The sequence below is a fragment of the Carcharhinus amblyrhynchos genome, chromosome 11 (assembly GCF_965287045.1).
Source record: "Carcharhinus amblyrhynchos chromosome 11, sCarAmb.v2.hapA, whole genome shotgun sequence".
In the NCBI taxonomy this organism is placed as follows: Eukaryota; Metazoa; Chordata; class Chondrichthyes; order Carcharhiniformes; family Carcharhinidae; genus Carcharhinus; species Carcharhinus amblyrhynchos.
This window is the reverse complement of record NC_137334.1, coordinates 44,538,546-44,554,777: the sequence shown is the minus strand read 5'-3', so window position 1 is coordinate 44,554,777 and position 16,232 is coordinate 44,538,546. Positions and strand designations below refer to the sequence as shown.

The 16,232-nt window shown below is 43.3% G+C and overlaps 1 protein-coding gene across 2 annotated transcripts in view; it reads left to right on the top strand.

Moving 5' to 3' along the window:
- scrn3 (secernin 3) overlaps positions 1–15,652 on the top strand; it is a 32,302-nt gene extending 16,650 nt beyond the window's left edge. For both annotated transcript variants that reach the window (XM_080198969.1, XM_080198968.1), the window contains exons 7-8: positions 12,598–12,778; positions 14,319–15,652. In XM_080198969.1, coding sequence (XP_080055095.1) covers positions 12,598–12,778; positions 14,319–14,474 — 337 coding nt within the window. In that variant the 3' untranslated portion in view covers positions 14,475–15,652. The remainder of the gene's footprint in view (positions 1–12,597; positions 12,779–14,318) is intronic.
- Positions 15,653–16,232: the final 580 nt, after the last annotated feature.

Sequence of the window (16,232 nt, the reverse complement as noted above, 5' to 3'; positions counted from 1 at the left end):
CAACTGAACCTTGTTTTTTCATCCTTACGTACGCTCCCATTTTCCTCTTAACAAGACATTCAACCTCCTTTGTGAACCATGGTTCCCTCACTTGGCCATTCCCTCCCTGCCTGCCAGGGACATACCTATCAAGGACACTCAGCATTTGTTCCTTGAAAAAGCTCCACTTTTCATATATGCCCATACCTGACAATTTCTGTTCCCATCTTATGCTCCATAATTCTTGCCTAATCGCATCATAATTACCCCTGCCCCAATTATAAACCTTGCCCTGCCGTGTGACCCTACCCCTCTCCATTGCAATAATGAAGGACACCGAATTGTGGTCACCATCTCCAAAGTGCTCTCCCACAAACAAATCTAACAGTTGGCCCAGTTCATTACCCAGTACCAAGTCCAATGTGGCCTCACCTCTTGTCGGCCTATCCACATATTGTGTCAGGAAACTCTCCAAAGAACAAAACAGCCCGGGAAACAGGCCCTTTGGCTCAACGAGCCCGCGCCGCCATTTTAACATTGAGTCCGCCCATGACCATTGTCTATGCTTATGGCATTCCACATTGAGAGAAGACTAATTTAGGGACAATTTGTTACACCAATCAGCCTGATAGCACATCTTTGGGGTGTGGGAGGAAACCAGAGCACCCGGAGAAAACCCACGTAAGCACAGGGAGAATGCGCAAACTCCCACAGACACTGGCCCAAATCCATGTATCTGCACAGCAAACAGTGATAGTCACTGAGTGTCGTGTTGCCCAGCATCTGGTCCAGTTTAAGCATACGCTTACGACGTGAAGTACTAGGCTACTCTCGAAACAACCAAGAGCAGCCTCGTATGACCCATTGCATGTATGCCCCTTGTTGGACAACAAGGTGGACCGAAGCACCTGTGGATTAAAAGCGAAAAACATCAGTATCATCCACATCCTTATACATTGCCAGGGACGTCCCAAGGCTCCTGAAATCTTATTTAAAACAATCTCCTATATCCCTCCATCTCCATCCTGCTCATGTGCCTGTCTAAGTAACTCTTAAACAACTCCAGCGTGCCTGCCTCCACCACCTTGCTGGGCAGAGCATTCCATACCCCCACTACCCTCTGCGTGAAAAACCTCCCTCTAACATCTGAATTATACCTCGCCCCCCCTCAACCTAAGCCCGTGGCCCCTCGTAATGTGCGTTTCCAACCTAGGAAAAAGCTTACCACTGTTTACTCTATCTATATCCTTCATAACCTTATATACCTCTATTAGATCTCCCTTCAGTCGCCGTCTTTCAAGGGAAAACAGCTCCAATTTGCTCAATCTTTCTTCATAACCCTGGTAAACCTCCTCTGCACTCTCTCCAGGGTCTCCACGTCTTTCTGGTAGTAAGGCGACCAGAACTGGACGCGGTACTCCAAATGTGGCCGAACCAACGTTCGATACAACTGCAACATTAGACTCCAGCTCTTATACTCTATACCCCTTTCTATAAAGGCTAACATACCATAAGCTTTCTTCACAACCTTCTCCACTTGTACTGCCACCTTCAAAGACTTGTGCACTTGCACCCCCAGGACCCTCTGCGTTTCTACACCCTTTATCATATAACTCCCCCCATATTATTTCTGCCAAAATGCATCACCTCACATTTATCAGGATTAAACTCCATTTGCCATTTATCTGCCCATTATACCAGCCTATCTATATCCCGTCGTATTGCCTGACATTTCTCCTCACTGCCCGCCAATCCAGCCATCATAGTGTCATCTGCAAATTTGCTGATCACACCACTTACTCCCTCTTCCAAGTCATTTATGTATATTACAAATAGAAGAGGTCCCAGCACTGAGCCCTGCGGCACACCACTAGTGACAGACCTCCAGCTAGAAAAGGACCCTTCCACTTCTACTGTCTCCTCTTACCAAGTCAGTTATCAATCCATCTAGATACCTGGCCTTGTATCCCATGAGCCTTAACCTTTTTAACCAACCTACCATGAGAGACTTAGTCAAATGCCTTACTGAAATCCATATAGATGACATCAACGGCTCGTCCTTCGTCAACCGTTTTTGTCACCTCCTCAAAAAAATTCTACCAGATTCGTAAGGCAAGACTTCCCCTTAACAAAGTCATGTTGCGTATCCCTAATCAGATCGCAACGCTCTAAATGGTCATACATCCTATCCCTAAGAATCCTCTCCATCAACTTGCCTACCACTGACGTCAAACTCACCGGCCTATAGTTACCAGGGTTATCCCTCCTACCCTTTTTAAACATGTTCGCTATCCTCTAGTCCTCTGGGACCTCACCTGTGTCCAAAGAAGAGACAAAGATTTGCGTCAGAGGCTCAGCAATTTCATCTCTTGCCTCCCTAAGCAGCCTAGGATAAATGCTATCTAAAAGCCCTAACGCTTCCTCCCTCGTAATGGATAGTTCCTTCAACTGGTCTACAGCTTCCTCCATGACAGTACCAGACATCAAGCCTGTCTCCTTCGTGAATGCTGACGCAAAGTATTCATTCAGGATCTCCCCCATTCCCTCGGACTCTAAGCACAGTTCCCCTTCTCTGTCCCTGAGAGGACAGATTTTTCTTCTAACCACCCTTTTGTTCCTAACATAGGAGTAAAATGCCTTTGGATTTTCCTTAATTCTGTCTGTCAAAGCCATTTCATGCCCTCTTTTTGCCCTTCTAACTCCCCGTTTGAGCTCCCTCCTACTCTCTCTGTATTCCTCCAATGGTCTCTCCGTTCCCAGTTGCTTAGACCTAACATATGCCTCTCGTTTCTTCCTGACCAAGTCCTCAATATCCCTAGTAATCCCCGGCTCTCTAATCCTACCTTTCCCATCCTTCCTCTTAACCGGCACATGTCTTTCCTGCAACCATTTCAGTTTTCCCTTGAAAGACTCCCACATGCCGAACGTGGACTTGCCCTCAAACAGCCTATCCCAGTCTGTATCCCTACGTTCCTGCCTAATCCTAGCTGTAGCTAGCCTTCCCCCAATTTAGCACCCTCCCCTTAGGACAGCACTCAACTTTTTCCATTAATATCCTAAAGTGGACAGAGTTGTGGTCACTGTTAGCCACATGTTCACCTAATGCAACCTCTACCACCTGACCCGGCTCATTACCCAGAACTAAATCCAGTATAGCCTGCACACACTGCACAAGAAGTGTCCCATCTGAACTATTTGACTTATAAAGGTTCCAATCAATATTTGGAAAATTAAAGTCACCCATGATAACTATCCTTGACCTCCACAACTATCCATAATCTGCTTTGCCATTTCCTCCTCCACATCTTTATTACTATTTGGGGGCCTATAGAAAACTCCTAACAATGTGACCGATCCTTTCCTATTTCTAACTTCAGCCCATATTACCTCAGTAGGCAGATTGCCCTTGAAATGCCTTTCAGTAGCCGTTAAACTGTCCTTGATTAACAATGCTACTCCTCCACCTCTTTTACCGCCTTCCCTACTCTTACTGAAACATCTATACCCCGGAATTGCCAACAACCACTCCTGTCCCCATTCTAACCATGTCTCTCCATAATGGCCACAACATCGTAGTCCCAAGTACCAATCCACGCTCCAAGTTCACGTACCTTATTCCTGATGCTCCTTGCATTGAAGTAGTTACACTTCAACCCACTATTCTGTCTGCCTGTACAGGCAGAATGCCTGTACATTCCTGTGACCTTGATACCTTCCTCAGTACCTCGCGATCCTCAACATTGGCTTTTGGACTATATCTCATTTTCCCATCCCCCTGACAAATTAGTTTGAACCCCCTACCCCACCCCTGAAGAGCCGACGTAAATATCCCTCCCAGGATATTAGTGCCTCCCTGGTTCAGGTGCAAACAGTCCTGTTTGTACAGGTGCCACCTTCCCCAGAATGTGCTCCAATTATCCAAGTAAATAAAACTCTTTCTCCTACACCATCCCTGCAGCCACATGTTAATCTGCACTCTCTCCCTGTTCCTCAACTCAGTAGTACGTGGCATGGGCAACAAACCAGAGATGACAACATGCTTTGTCCTGGCTCTCAGCTTCCATCCTTGCTCCCTAAATTCCTGTTTTAAATCCCCATCCGTTCTTCTACCTATGTCGCTGGTACCGATGTGCACCATGACGTGTGATGATCCCCCTTCCCCTTATGGATCTTGAAAACACGGACCGAGACAAGACAGATTCTTGCACCGAGGAAGCAAAATGAGAAAGTAAAATAGTGTTAATAAATGAATTAAAGTATAATGTTGAAAAAACACTGAATGAGCACTTGTAGCTGTCTTTACAGTGGAAGAGAAAAGTGCCCAAGTCATAATGAGGGAGGAATTTGTTGAAATACTGAATGGGCTAAAAATTGATAGAGCTGGTAACACTAAAAGTTGATAATTCATCAGGACCTGATGAAATGCATCCAAGGATATTGTTATGACCAGGATGGACAAAGTGCACAGTTGATCTAGCCCCACTACTCTACAGGTCACATTGCTAGTTTAAGAGTTTAATTCAGTCACCAAAATTATCAATTATTTACCTTCCCTACTGGTAGATCCAGAATGAAAAAGGCTTTAACCAGGCTACTTTTAATAAACTCAACATGATTGATTTTGTTTTGAATAAGTTGTAAGAATTGATGCGCACACAATTGTATTCTGGAAGTATAACTATCTATTCCTTTTAAAAAATACTCCACCTTGCACTTATACATACACACATACAAACAAACAATGGACAAAGTGGTGGGGCCTCTGCAGAGATGGGCTTTGGAGGATAGGCTTTGAAAAATCAATGACAAAGTTCACAGGATTTCAGTGCTGTCGACCTGGAACTCCCTCATGTTAAGAAGGGACACTTGGTTCGATGTGGAGGAGGGTGTATAAGCTGGATTAATTCTTCTTGACTCAGCTTTTCAGGTTTCGAAGTGTGGATACATTGTACTCAGACAGGAATTCTTTAGTTGCACGTTGTTAACCGAAGATGGAATTTCAGCCAAGGCACGGAGAGATTGAGTCAATTTATTTCCCAAAACACAATGATTTCAAAAATAACAAGTCCAAAACTTAAAGTTTGTCCCTGTCATAAGATTTCCTTTAAATCACTAGCCTTTGCCAGTTTTTGCTCCATCAATTAAAGTGATTGTAATTCAAAACAAACAGATCTCAAGTACCATGCTGGTCAGGTGATTTTTTTGGAGGGAAAAGCAGGTTTGCTCCCAGTCAAAAGGTGAACTTGTGACCTTTCTTTTATTAAAAACTCCAGGTCAGCATCCAAGTGTCCAGATAATGCAGTGCCTTTTCATATTTAAAAGAAAAATACAGTTTTGAAAGAAATAATTTTCTCAACAATATTGTGGGAAGTAAAGGTGAAAATTGTGGAAGCACTGACCATAATCATTCAATCCTCTTTAGATACACAGGAGGACTGGCAAATTGCAAATGTATTAACGGCCTGTTCAAGAAAGGGTGTAAGGATAAACTCAGTAACGAGAGGGCAATCATTTTAACCTGGGTTGTGGGAAGCTTTTAGAAACCATAATCTGGGGGGGGAAAATAGTAATGGTCACATAAAAAATGTAGGTTAATTAAGAAATATCAGCATAGAGTTGTTGAGGACAAATAGAACATAGAACATAAAAAAACTACAGCACAAACAGGCCCTTCGGCCCACAAGTTGCACCGATGATATCTATACCTACTAGGCTTACCTATAACCCTCAATTCTATTAAGTCCCATGTACTCATCCAGAAGTCTCTTGAAAGACCCTATCGAATTTGCCTCCACCACCACCACTGACGGCAGCCGATTCCACTCACCCACCACCCTCTGAGTGAAAAACTTACCCCTGACATCTCTGTACTTACTCCCCAGCACCTTAAACCTGTGCCCTCTCGTAGCAACCATTCCAGAATCCACCTGATCTATACCTCTCAGCATCTTATACACTTATATCAGGTCACCTCTCATCCTTCGTCTCTCTAAGGAGAAAAGACCGAGCTACCTTAACCTATCTCTTAAGGCATGCCACCCAATCCAGGCAACATCCTTGTAAATCTCCTCTGCACCCTTTCAATAGCTTCCACATCCTTCCTGTAATGAGGCGACCAGAACTGAGCACAGTATTCCAAGAGAGGTCTGACCAGGGTCTTATAAAGCTGCAACATTCTTCCGACTCCTAAGCTCAATCCGTTGATTGATGAAGGCCAGTACACCATAAGTCTTCTTAACCACATCCTCTACGGGCGAGGCCAATTTAAGAGTCCTATGGACCTGGACCCCAAGGTCCTTCTGATCCTCTACACTGCTAAGAGTCTTACCCTTGATATTATACTCCTTCATCCAATTTGACCTGCCAAAATGGACCACTACACATTTATCTGGGTTGAAGTCCATCTGCCACTTTTCCGTCCAGCCTTGCATCCTACCTATGTCACGCTGCAACTTCTGACATCCCTCCAAACTGTCCACAACACCACCAACCTTCGTGTCATCAGCAAACTTACCAACCCATCCGTCCACATCCTCGTCCAGGTAATGTATGCAAATTATAAATTATAATTAAAATTATAAACAGCAAAGGTCCCAGAACAGATCCCTGGGGCACTCCACTGGTGACCGACCTCCATGCTGAAAACAGACCCATCTACAACCACTCTCTGCCTTCTGCGGGCAAGCCAGTTCTGGATCCACAAGGCAACAACCCCTTGGATCCCATGCTGTCTCACTTTCTCAAGAAGTCTTGCATGGGGGACCTTATCGAACATCTTGCTGAAGTCCATATTAATCACATCTACCGCTCGTCAATGTATTTAGTCACATTTTCAAAGTACTCAACCAGGCTCATAAGGCACGATCTGCCTTTGACAAAGCCGTGCTGACTACTATTGAGCATACTAATCTTCTCTAAATGTTCATAAATCCTGTCCCTCAGAATCTTCTCCATCAACTTACCAGCCACTGAGGTTAGACTCACCGGTTGGTAATTTCCTGGGCTATCCCTATTCCCTTTCTTGAATATAGGAACCACGTTCACAATCCTCAATCCTCCGGAACCTCTCCTGTCTCCATCGATGACGCAAAGATCACCGCCAGAGGTTCTGCAATCTCTTCCCTGGCCTCCCACAGTAACCTGGGGTGCATCCCATACGGTCCCAGTGATTTATCTATCTTGATGCTATTCAAAACTTCCAACACATCCTCTTTCTTAATGTCCACATACTCAATCTTTTCAGTCCACCGCAAGCCTGCAGTACAACCACCCAATACACTAGGGTTTAACTAACTTGCTTGAGTTTCTTGATGAGATGACAAAGCTCTAATGAAGGTAATGCAGTTGTTGTGATGTAAATAGACTTCCAAGTATCATATGATAAGCTTGCCAGCAAAGTTAGAGCCCTTATAATAAAAAGGAACAGTAATAGCATGGATATGAAATTGTTTGAATTACAAGAAAAATAGTTTTTTGGACTGGAGAAGTGGGGTTTCCCAAAGGTCAGTGTCAAACACTGCTTTTCCTGATATATTTTAGGCTGTAACTACACTGCCAGTAACTACACTACTGGCAGTGTAGCTGAGGGATACCCCAAAGATACTCCCAGGTAAGGAATGCACAACAGTTGCCTGGGAAGTGCAAACACTCGGTGGGCAGTTTCCCTCCATTGGAAACCATCCGAAAATGTGGTTTAAATCACAAACTGTTACATCAATAGTTCCCCAGAAAACTTTGGAAGAATTAAACCTGCTTCTGTCTTCTGGGTAACTATTATACAGACTCATAAGAACATAAGAAATAGGAGCAGGAGTAGGCCATCTAGCCCTTCGAGCCTGCCCCGCCATTCAATAAGATCATGGCTGATCTGTCGTGGCTCAGTTCCATTTTCCCGCCCTCTCCCCATAACCCTTAATCCCCTCTCTTATCAAAAACCCATCAACCCGCGTCTTAAAAATATTTAGCGAGGCAGCCTCCACCACTTCAACGGGCAGAGAATTCCAGAGATTCACCACCCTTTGAGTGAAGAAGTTCCTCCTCAACTCCGTTCTAAACCGCCCCCCCTTTATCTGGAGGCTGTGCCCCCTAGTCCTACTGTCTTTTTTGAGCGGGAAGAGTCTCTCCACCTCTATCCTATCCATCCCATTCATCATCTTATACGTCTCAATGAGATCTCCCCTCATTCTTCTAAACTCTAACGAGTACAAGCCTAGTTTATTCAGCCTCTCCTCATAGCTCAACCCCCTCAACTCCGGCATCAGCCTAGTAAACCTCCTCTGCACTCCCTCCAAGGCCAAAATATCTTTGCGCAGGTGCGGCGCCCACAACTGCACACAGTACTCCAGCTGCGGCCTCACCAATGCCCTATACAGCTGCAGCAAGACTTCCCTACTTTTATATTCAATCCCCCTCGCTATGAAGGCCAGCATCCCATTCGCCTTCCTGACCACCTGCTGCACCTGCAAGCTGGGTTTTTGCGACTCATGCACAAGGACCCCGAGGTCCCTCTGCACAGTTGCCTGCTGCAGTTTTTTGCCACGTAAGTAATAGTCCTTCCTACCATTCTTCCTACCAAAGTGGACCACCTCACACTTGCCAACATTAAATTCCATTTGCCATTTCCTGGCCCATTCGCCCAGCCTATCTAGATCCTTCTGCAGACTCTCCACACCCTCCGCACAATTTGCCGTTCCCCCAATCTTGGTGTCATCAGCACTGACTCCCCACAGGACTCTCTTCACCCCCTGAATATCTCCAGGGGGAAATGGCTGGGCCTTTAAACTTACCTGATTGATGGCAGCCAGTGCCATCAAAAGGATGTGTCTTCCTTCTGTCCAAATCTGCAGCGCTCAGCTGAAGACCTTAGGAGACCTGCCAGTTCTCCCCAGGCCTGGGTCAGTTGGGTGAGTCAGGATTAAGAATGTTTTAGGTAAGAAAATCGCAGGCTGCCATTCCGACTTTGATTAGCACTCAGCAGAAGTTCAGACCCATTAATGATCCTAACTTGGGTGTACAGGGCACAATTTCAAAATTTGCAAATGGTGCAAAATTTAGAAGTATTGTGAACTGTGAGAAGGATAGTGATAAACTTCAAGAGATTTGGTGGAATGGGCAAACAAGTTGCAGATTTAATGCAGAGAAGTGTGAAGTGTTTCATTTTGTTAAGAAGAATGAGGAGAGGCAGTGTAAAAATAAAGGGTACTATTTGAAAAGGGGTGCAGGAGCAGAAGGATATATGTACACAAATCATTGAATGTGGCAGGAGACCTTGAGAGAGCAGTGATAAAGCATACAGTATACTAGACTTTGTTAATAGGGTCATAGAGTACAAAAGCAAGGGTGTTATAATAATCCTGTACTAGTTCTGCAGTAGCTCAAGCATTGTATCTAGTCCTGGTCACCACACTTCAGAAAGAAGGCATTAGAAAGGGTGCAGAAAAAATTCTCAAGAATTGCTCCTGGACTGATTAACACCAGTTACATGGATAAATTGGAGAAGCTTATGCTGTTTTCCTTGAAGAGTAGGCTGAGAGATGATTTGACAGAGTTTATTAAAATCATGAGGGGTTTATACAGAGTATATAGAATGAAACTTCCTGTTAGTTGAAGGATCGAGAACAAGAGGGCACCAAATTAAAGTGATCAGCAAGTAAGATAAAATTAGGAAAAATGTTTATGCAGCAATTGGTTAAGATCTGGAATACACTGCCCAAGCTGTGGTGGAGGTAGGTATAAATGTGGCTTTCAAAAAGGAATTGGTTGATTATCTGAAGAGAAAGAAATTGCAGGGTTATAGGGGAAAGGCAGAGGCATGGGACTAGGTGAATTGCTCTGGCAGGCAACCCGGAAAGGAGACAATACAAAAGACAAAGAAAATTACAGCACAAGAACAGGCCCTTTAGCCCTCCAAGCCTGCACCAGCCATGCCGTCCAACTGAACTAAAACCCCCTACCCTTCTGGGGACCATATCCCTCACTTCCCATCCTATTCATGTATTTGTCCAGGCAATGGGCTGACTGGCCTCCCGTATAGTAACTTTTATAATTCCATTTCAGTTGAAAAAAATCTGTGAAATTCATAGTGTGGATAAAAATGACTGATCATGGATTACATTTTGTGGTTGCTTAATTGTTGTAAACTCCACATTGTTGTAAACGCCACCTAAAGAATTTAGGTGAATTACATATATAATGGTGAACACTACTTGTTTCTTCAATTGTATGAAGGGTTGTGAATCATTGCTCACTATCAGAGGTATTTTCTTTGTAACCACCAGATGTCACTGCTGTTTCATATTTCTGAATCCCTAGATTAGAGATGAAAACTCAAAATTAATGAAACAAACCCTAAAATAATTTTTTTTAGTTTTGTTTCTAATAATAGTTATGATGTGGAGTTGCTAGCATTGGACAGAGTAGGCACCGTAAGTAGTCTCACAATACCAGGTTAAAATGAAATAGCTTTATTTGGTAGCACAAGCTTTCTGAGCATTGCCCCTTCATCAGGCGAGTGAAGAGTTTGGTTCACAAACAGGGCATATATAAACACACTATGATCAAGACCTTTGATCCAGACCTTCAGATCACCCACCGTGCTCTTATCCTACTTGCTTCTCATGTTGGAGATCTCTACTGCCTCTCGAAGATACACAAGGCAAACACACCCGGCCATCCAATCGTATCAGGCAATGGGACCCTATGTGAGAACCTCTCTGGCTATGTCAAGAGCATCCTGAAACCCATCATACAAAGAACCCCCAGCTTCTGTCACGACACTATGGACTTCTTACAGAAACTTAGCACCCATGCAGCAGTTGAACCAGGAGCATTCCTCACCGCAGTGGATGTCTTGGCACTCTACACCAGCATCCCCCTCAACGATGGCATTGGTGCAACTGCCTCAGTACTCAACACCAACAATCGCCAAGATGCAGTTGCAATTCTGCAACTCATGTACTTCATCCTGGACTAGAATGTCTTCCCTTTCACAACCAGTTCTTCATCCGGACGTTTGGAACAGCCGTGGGGACCAAATTCACACCTTAATATGTCAACATCTTCATGCATATGTTCGAACAAGACTTCTTCACCACGCAGGACCTTCACCTGATGCTATACACTAGATACATTGATGACATTTTCTTCCTTTGGACTCATGGAGAACAATCACTGAAACAACTACATAATGACATCAACAAGTTTTATCCCACCATCAGACTTACCATGGATTACTCTGCAGATTCGGTTGCATTCTTGGACACACGCATCTCCATCAAGGACGGTCATCTCAGCACTTCACTGTACTGCTAGCCCATGGATAACCTCACGATGCTCCACTTCTCCAGCTTCCACCCTAAACACATTAAAGAAGCCATCCCCTATGGACAAGCCCTCTGTGTACACAGGATCTGCTCAGATGAGGAGGATCACACAGACGCTTACAGACGCTGAAAGACGCCCTCCTAAGAGCAGGATATGGCGCTCAACTCATCGATCAACAGTTCCAACGCGCCACAGTAAAAACCACACAAATCTCCTCAGAAGACAAACATGGGACACGGCGGACAGAGTACCCTTCATTGTCCAGTACTTCCCCAGAGCGGAGAAGCTAGGATATCTTCTCCAGAGCCTTCAACATATCATCAATGAAGATGAACATCTCACCCACGCCATCCCCACACCTCCATTACTTGCCTTCAAACAACCACGCAACCTCAAACAGACCAAGTAACCTCAAGCAAACTACCCAGCCTTCAGGAGAACAGTGACCACGACACCACACAACCCTGTCACAGCAACTTCTGCAAGATGTGCCGGATCATCGAAACAGATACCATCATCTCATGTGAGAACATCATCCATCAGGTACACGGTACATACTCTTGTGACTCGACCAACATAGTCTACCTGATATGCTGCAGGAAAGGATGTCCTGCATTGTGGTACATTGGCGAGACCGTGCAGACACTATGAAAACAAATGAATGGACACCATTCGACAATCACCAGGCAGGAGTGTTCTCCCCCTATGGGGGAACACTTCAGCAGTCATGGGCATTCAGCCTCTGATCTTCGGGTAAGTGGTCTCCAAGGTAGCCTTCATGACACACGACACTGCAGAATCGCTGAGCAAAAACTGATAGCCGAGTTCCACATAGATGAGGACGGCCTCAACCAGCATCTTGGATTCATGTCACACTATCTGTAACCCCCACGACTTGCCTGGGCTTGCAACATCTCACTAACTGTCCTGGCTGGAGACAATTCACACTCTTTAACCTGTGCTTAACCCTCCCTCCACTCACACTGTCTGCATCTGAAAAGACTTGATTATCTGTTAAGACTCACATTCCAACAATTATCTTGTAATTGAGTGTGTGTCTGTGTATGCCCTGTTTGTGAAACAAACTCTTCACTCATCTGATGAAAGGGCAATGCTCCGAAAGCTCATGCTACCAAATAAACCTATTGGACTTTAACCTGGTGTTGTGAGAGTACTTACTGTAATAATAATCATTCTTCGGTTCCATTAGGCAATACTTTTTGTATGATGGCTAATTGCTAATTAAGGTACACCTTTATAATTAGGGTTTACCGAACATCTGGTTTGTCTTCTCAGGTCTGTTTTCAAGCCTTTCATCTTTGTACAAAACATGCAACCATTTCTATTAACAAGTTCACCTTCGTTTGGTCCTGATGATCCAGTAAAGAAGCAACCACGGTTCCGGACTAAACCCGACAGAAAGCATGCACTCTACAAAAAGCACGAAGTGGCAGCTGCATTAATGGAGATAAATCAGGTACTTACCAATATGCAGCAAATAAAATAATATGTAATAATATATAGATATGAAAAGCTATGTCTTTTAGCTTGTCTGTCTTTGCAAATCTCAATAATCCCTGTTCTGCACATTAGACCTAAAATGGTCTGAGCTGAACTGAACATCAGTCATTAGATATTGTTAATGTTTTAAGGTGAAATACTTTGTTGTGTGCATATAGAAAATAAGGGCAGGAATAGGTCCGTTGGCTCTAGTATTAAACGTGATCATAGCTGATCCTCTAGCTCAATGCTACAATCTCGCATTATTCTTATAGCCCTTGATGCCGTTAGAGTGAAGAAATCTATTCATTTCCTTCTTAAATATATTGAGTGACTTGCCTTCTAGAGCCATCTGTGGTATAGAATGTCACAGGTTCACCATCCTCTAAGTGAAGAATATTCTCTCCAATTCAGTCTTAAGTGGCCTACCCTGATTCCTGAGACTCCAACCCCTTGTTCTAAACCCCTAGCCAGAGGAAACATCATCTCTACATCCAGTCTGTCCAGCCCTGTCAGAATTTTATACATTTGGTGAGATCATCCCTCATTCTACTGAATATAGGCCTAGTTGACCCAATCTCTCCTCATATGAGAATCCTGCTCACTCCCTTTATGGCAAGTATATTCTTTCTCAGGGAAGGAGACCAAATCTGCACATAATATTCCAGGTGTTGTCTCACCAAATTGCTATACAGCTGCAGTAAGACATCCTTTGTCCTGTACTTAAATCCTCTTGCAACGAAGACCAACATACTGTTCTTCCTTAATTGCTTGCTGTACCTGCAAGTTTGCTTTCAGTAAAAATCACCATAGTCCCAGATGACTGGTGGTGATTTAACCTGAGGACAACCACATCACAAGCAAGGGGCAAAGTTGAGAAGGTGGATCTTCATGAATAACCTCAGCTGGTAGTGGGATTGAACTTGTACTGTTCGTATTGCTTTCAGAAAGTAATAAAAATGAAAAAGAACCCCTCCCCATTCCCCAAGGGAAATTCCCCTCCTCTCACAAAGCACCCTAGCAGTGCCAAGGTACTGACCGAGCATGATTCCTCACCCCCTTAACAGCCTCGGGGCTTACTTATCTGTGTGCCTCAGGCAGGTTCTCTTCACCAAAACCCTGTTTATAAACATTTGTCACCAACCATGGCAACATGACTTTGCATCACAAATCAGCTGTCCAGCCAACCAAACTAACTGACTCCCATTTGCTTTCAGTGATTGGTATACATCAACATTTCCAAATCATTTAAATAATACTCTGCCATTTTGTTTCCTACTAAAGTGGATACTTTACATTTATCCATATTATACTGCATCGGCCTACTCATTCAACTGGTCCAAATTGACAGTTAATGATTTGGAGTGTCAGTGATTTATTTAAATCTATTCATGTCACTTATTTGTTACATTTTTAAAAAGTGAGAATTTGAATCAAGAAATGTTAAAGAAGAAACTATGTGCTCTATCTAGTGCAGCATTGAGAATCATTGCTTGTAATGTATTTCAAACCTCTAGGCAAAAGGTTCCAAGATTCTGCAAGATATAAAAGAACTGGAGAGGAAACAAATCGAAACAGTAAAGGATGTACTGGAAAACGGAATACCAGACACTACCAAAGTTGTTCACCTCTTTTCTGATTGTGTAAATGAGGAAATAGCAATTTACAATTAAATTAATTAGCCAGTAGTTGTCCATATTTTAGTAATCTCTGTGGCTTTAAAGTGCTTTCTTGCCTAGAAACCAATGATAATGTGTAAACATCTAATATAGAATGTTTCAAATTGCAAAAGAATTATAGGGATTCAATGGATAAGAAAAACAAAATTTGTAAATTTAAAATATTTCTACTAAAGCCACAGTAGTGGATTAAATACTATTTTGCCGCAAGAAAATTAAGTATAATATTATCATGAAAATATGTAAATTATTGCTACCGATGAATGTGCATGAAATACTCATGAAATGTGCAGTTTCCTGTAAATTGATTTACCAGTTATGGATCTGCATTCAATTGGGGCGATGGCGATATCCTCGACATTCTTCAAACATAAACATTTAGCCTAGACCATTTTAACACATCTGTTACTGCTTGCTTCTAGACCAGGACAGCTAGAAGCCTGGATATAGTTTGTTTTGCCTTCAGCAAATATCGTATAGAGCTTGAAACCTAAACATTATGAGAACTAAAACAATATCGGATGGAATTTTTGACAATGTGTCAAGTCAGGCGGGATAAGCAGTGTGTAGCCAGCTTGCTGCACTGCTGACATTTTCTGCTAAATTTTTTGATAGTTCCAAAAAATAATCCTGGTGGCAGGTCCCACAACATCACACTAACAGAGCAGGCTCTGGAGTGCCTCAATTGGAAAGTAATAAAAATGAAAAAGAACCCCTCCCCATTCCCCAAGGGAAATTCCCCTCCTCTCACAAAGCACCCTAGCAGTGCCAAGGTACTGACCGAGCATGATTCATCACCCCCTTAACAGCCCTGGGGCTTACTTATCTGTGTGCCTCAGGCAGGTTCGCTTCACCAATACCCTGTTTATAAACATTTGTCACCAACCATGGCAACATGACTTCACACTGCTAGTTGGTGGCTTGAGTCCACGGGGGAATTCTCCAGCGGGGAGGCCTGCTAATTATATATGAATGAATTTAAATGGGGTTCCTGCCATTGCATAGCGGGAACCCCATTACATCACTGTTGTGGGTGGGTGGGGACAATTGAGCAGTAAAATCAGCCAGTGTAAACAATTATGCTATGATGATGAAATGTGTTGAAACTGAACTGCTTCAAATATTTTACTCTTCTGCTAAAAAAAAATTAATAAATATGTTAAATGCAACAAGTGAATTTATCTTATATTCATATCTCCTGATGTGTCATTTTGCACTACTCAGTTTTCAAACCTTGTAGTGTCTCGGACTTATATTGCTGTTTTTTTCAGTGTTGCTGGACATAAGCTCTTGGAACCCCTTTCCTAATAGCACTGTAGGTTTTAAGAAAGTGACTCAACAACACCTTCGACAGCAATTAGGGATGAGTAACAGATGCAGGTCTTGTTAACAACAAACATTCCATGAAAGAATAATTTTTTAAAATCCCCTCTGCTTTGAATTGAAGGTAGCTAGCAACCTATTCTCTCACTTGCCTCCTGACTCCATGTTATCGAATTTCATGGGACACTTCATCGAAGATGTTTTGAAAATCCAGATAAATTACATTTAGTGTACTACTGTTGTGCAATCTCTCTGCTTCCACTTGAAGCAATTCAGTAATAAGACCATATGATATAGGAGCCAAATTAGGGCACTCGGCCCATAGAGTCTGCTCTGCTATTCAATAATGACAGATATTTTTCTCAATCCCATTCTCCTGCCTATCCCCCATAACCCCTGATCTCCTTATTAATCAAGAACCTATCTACC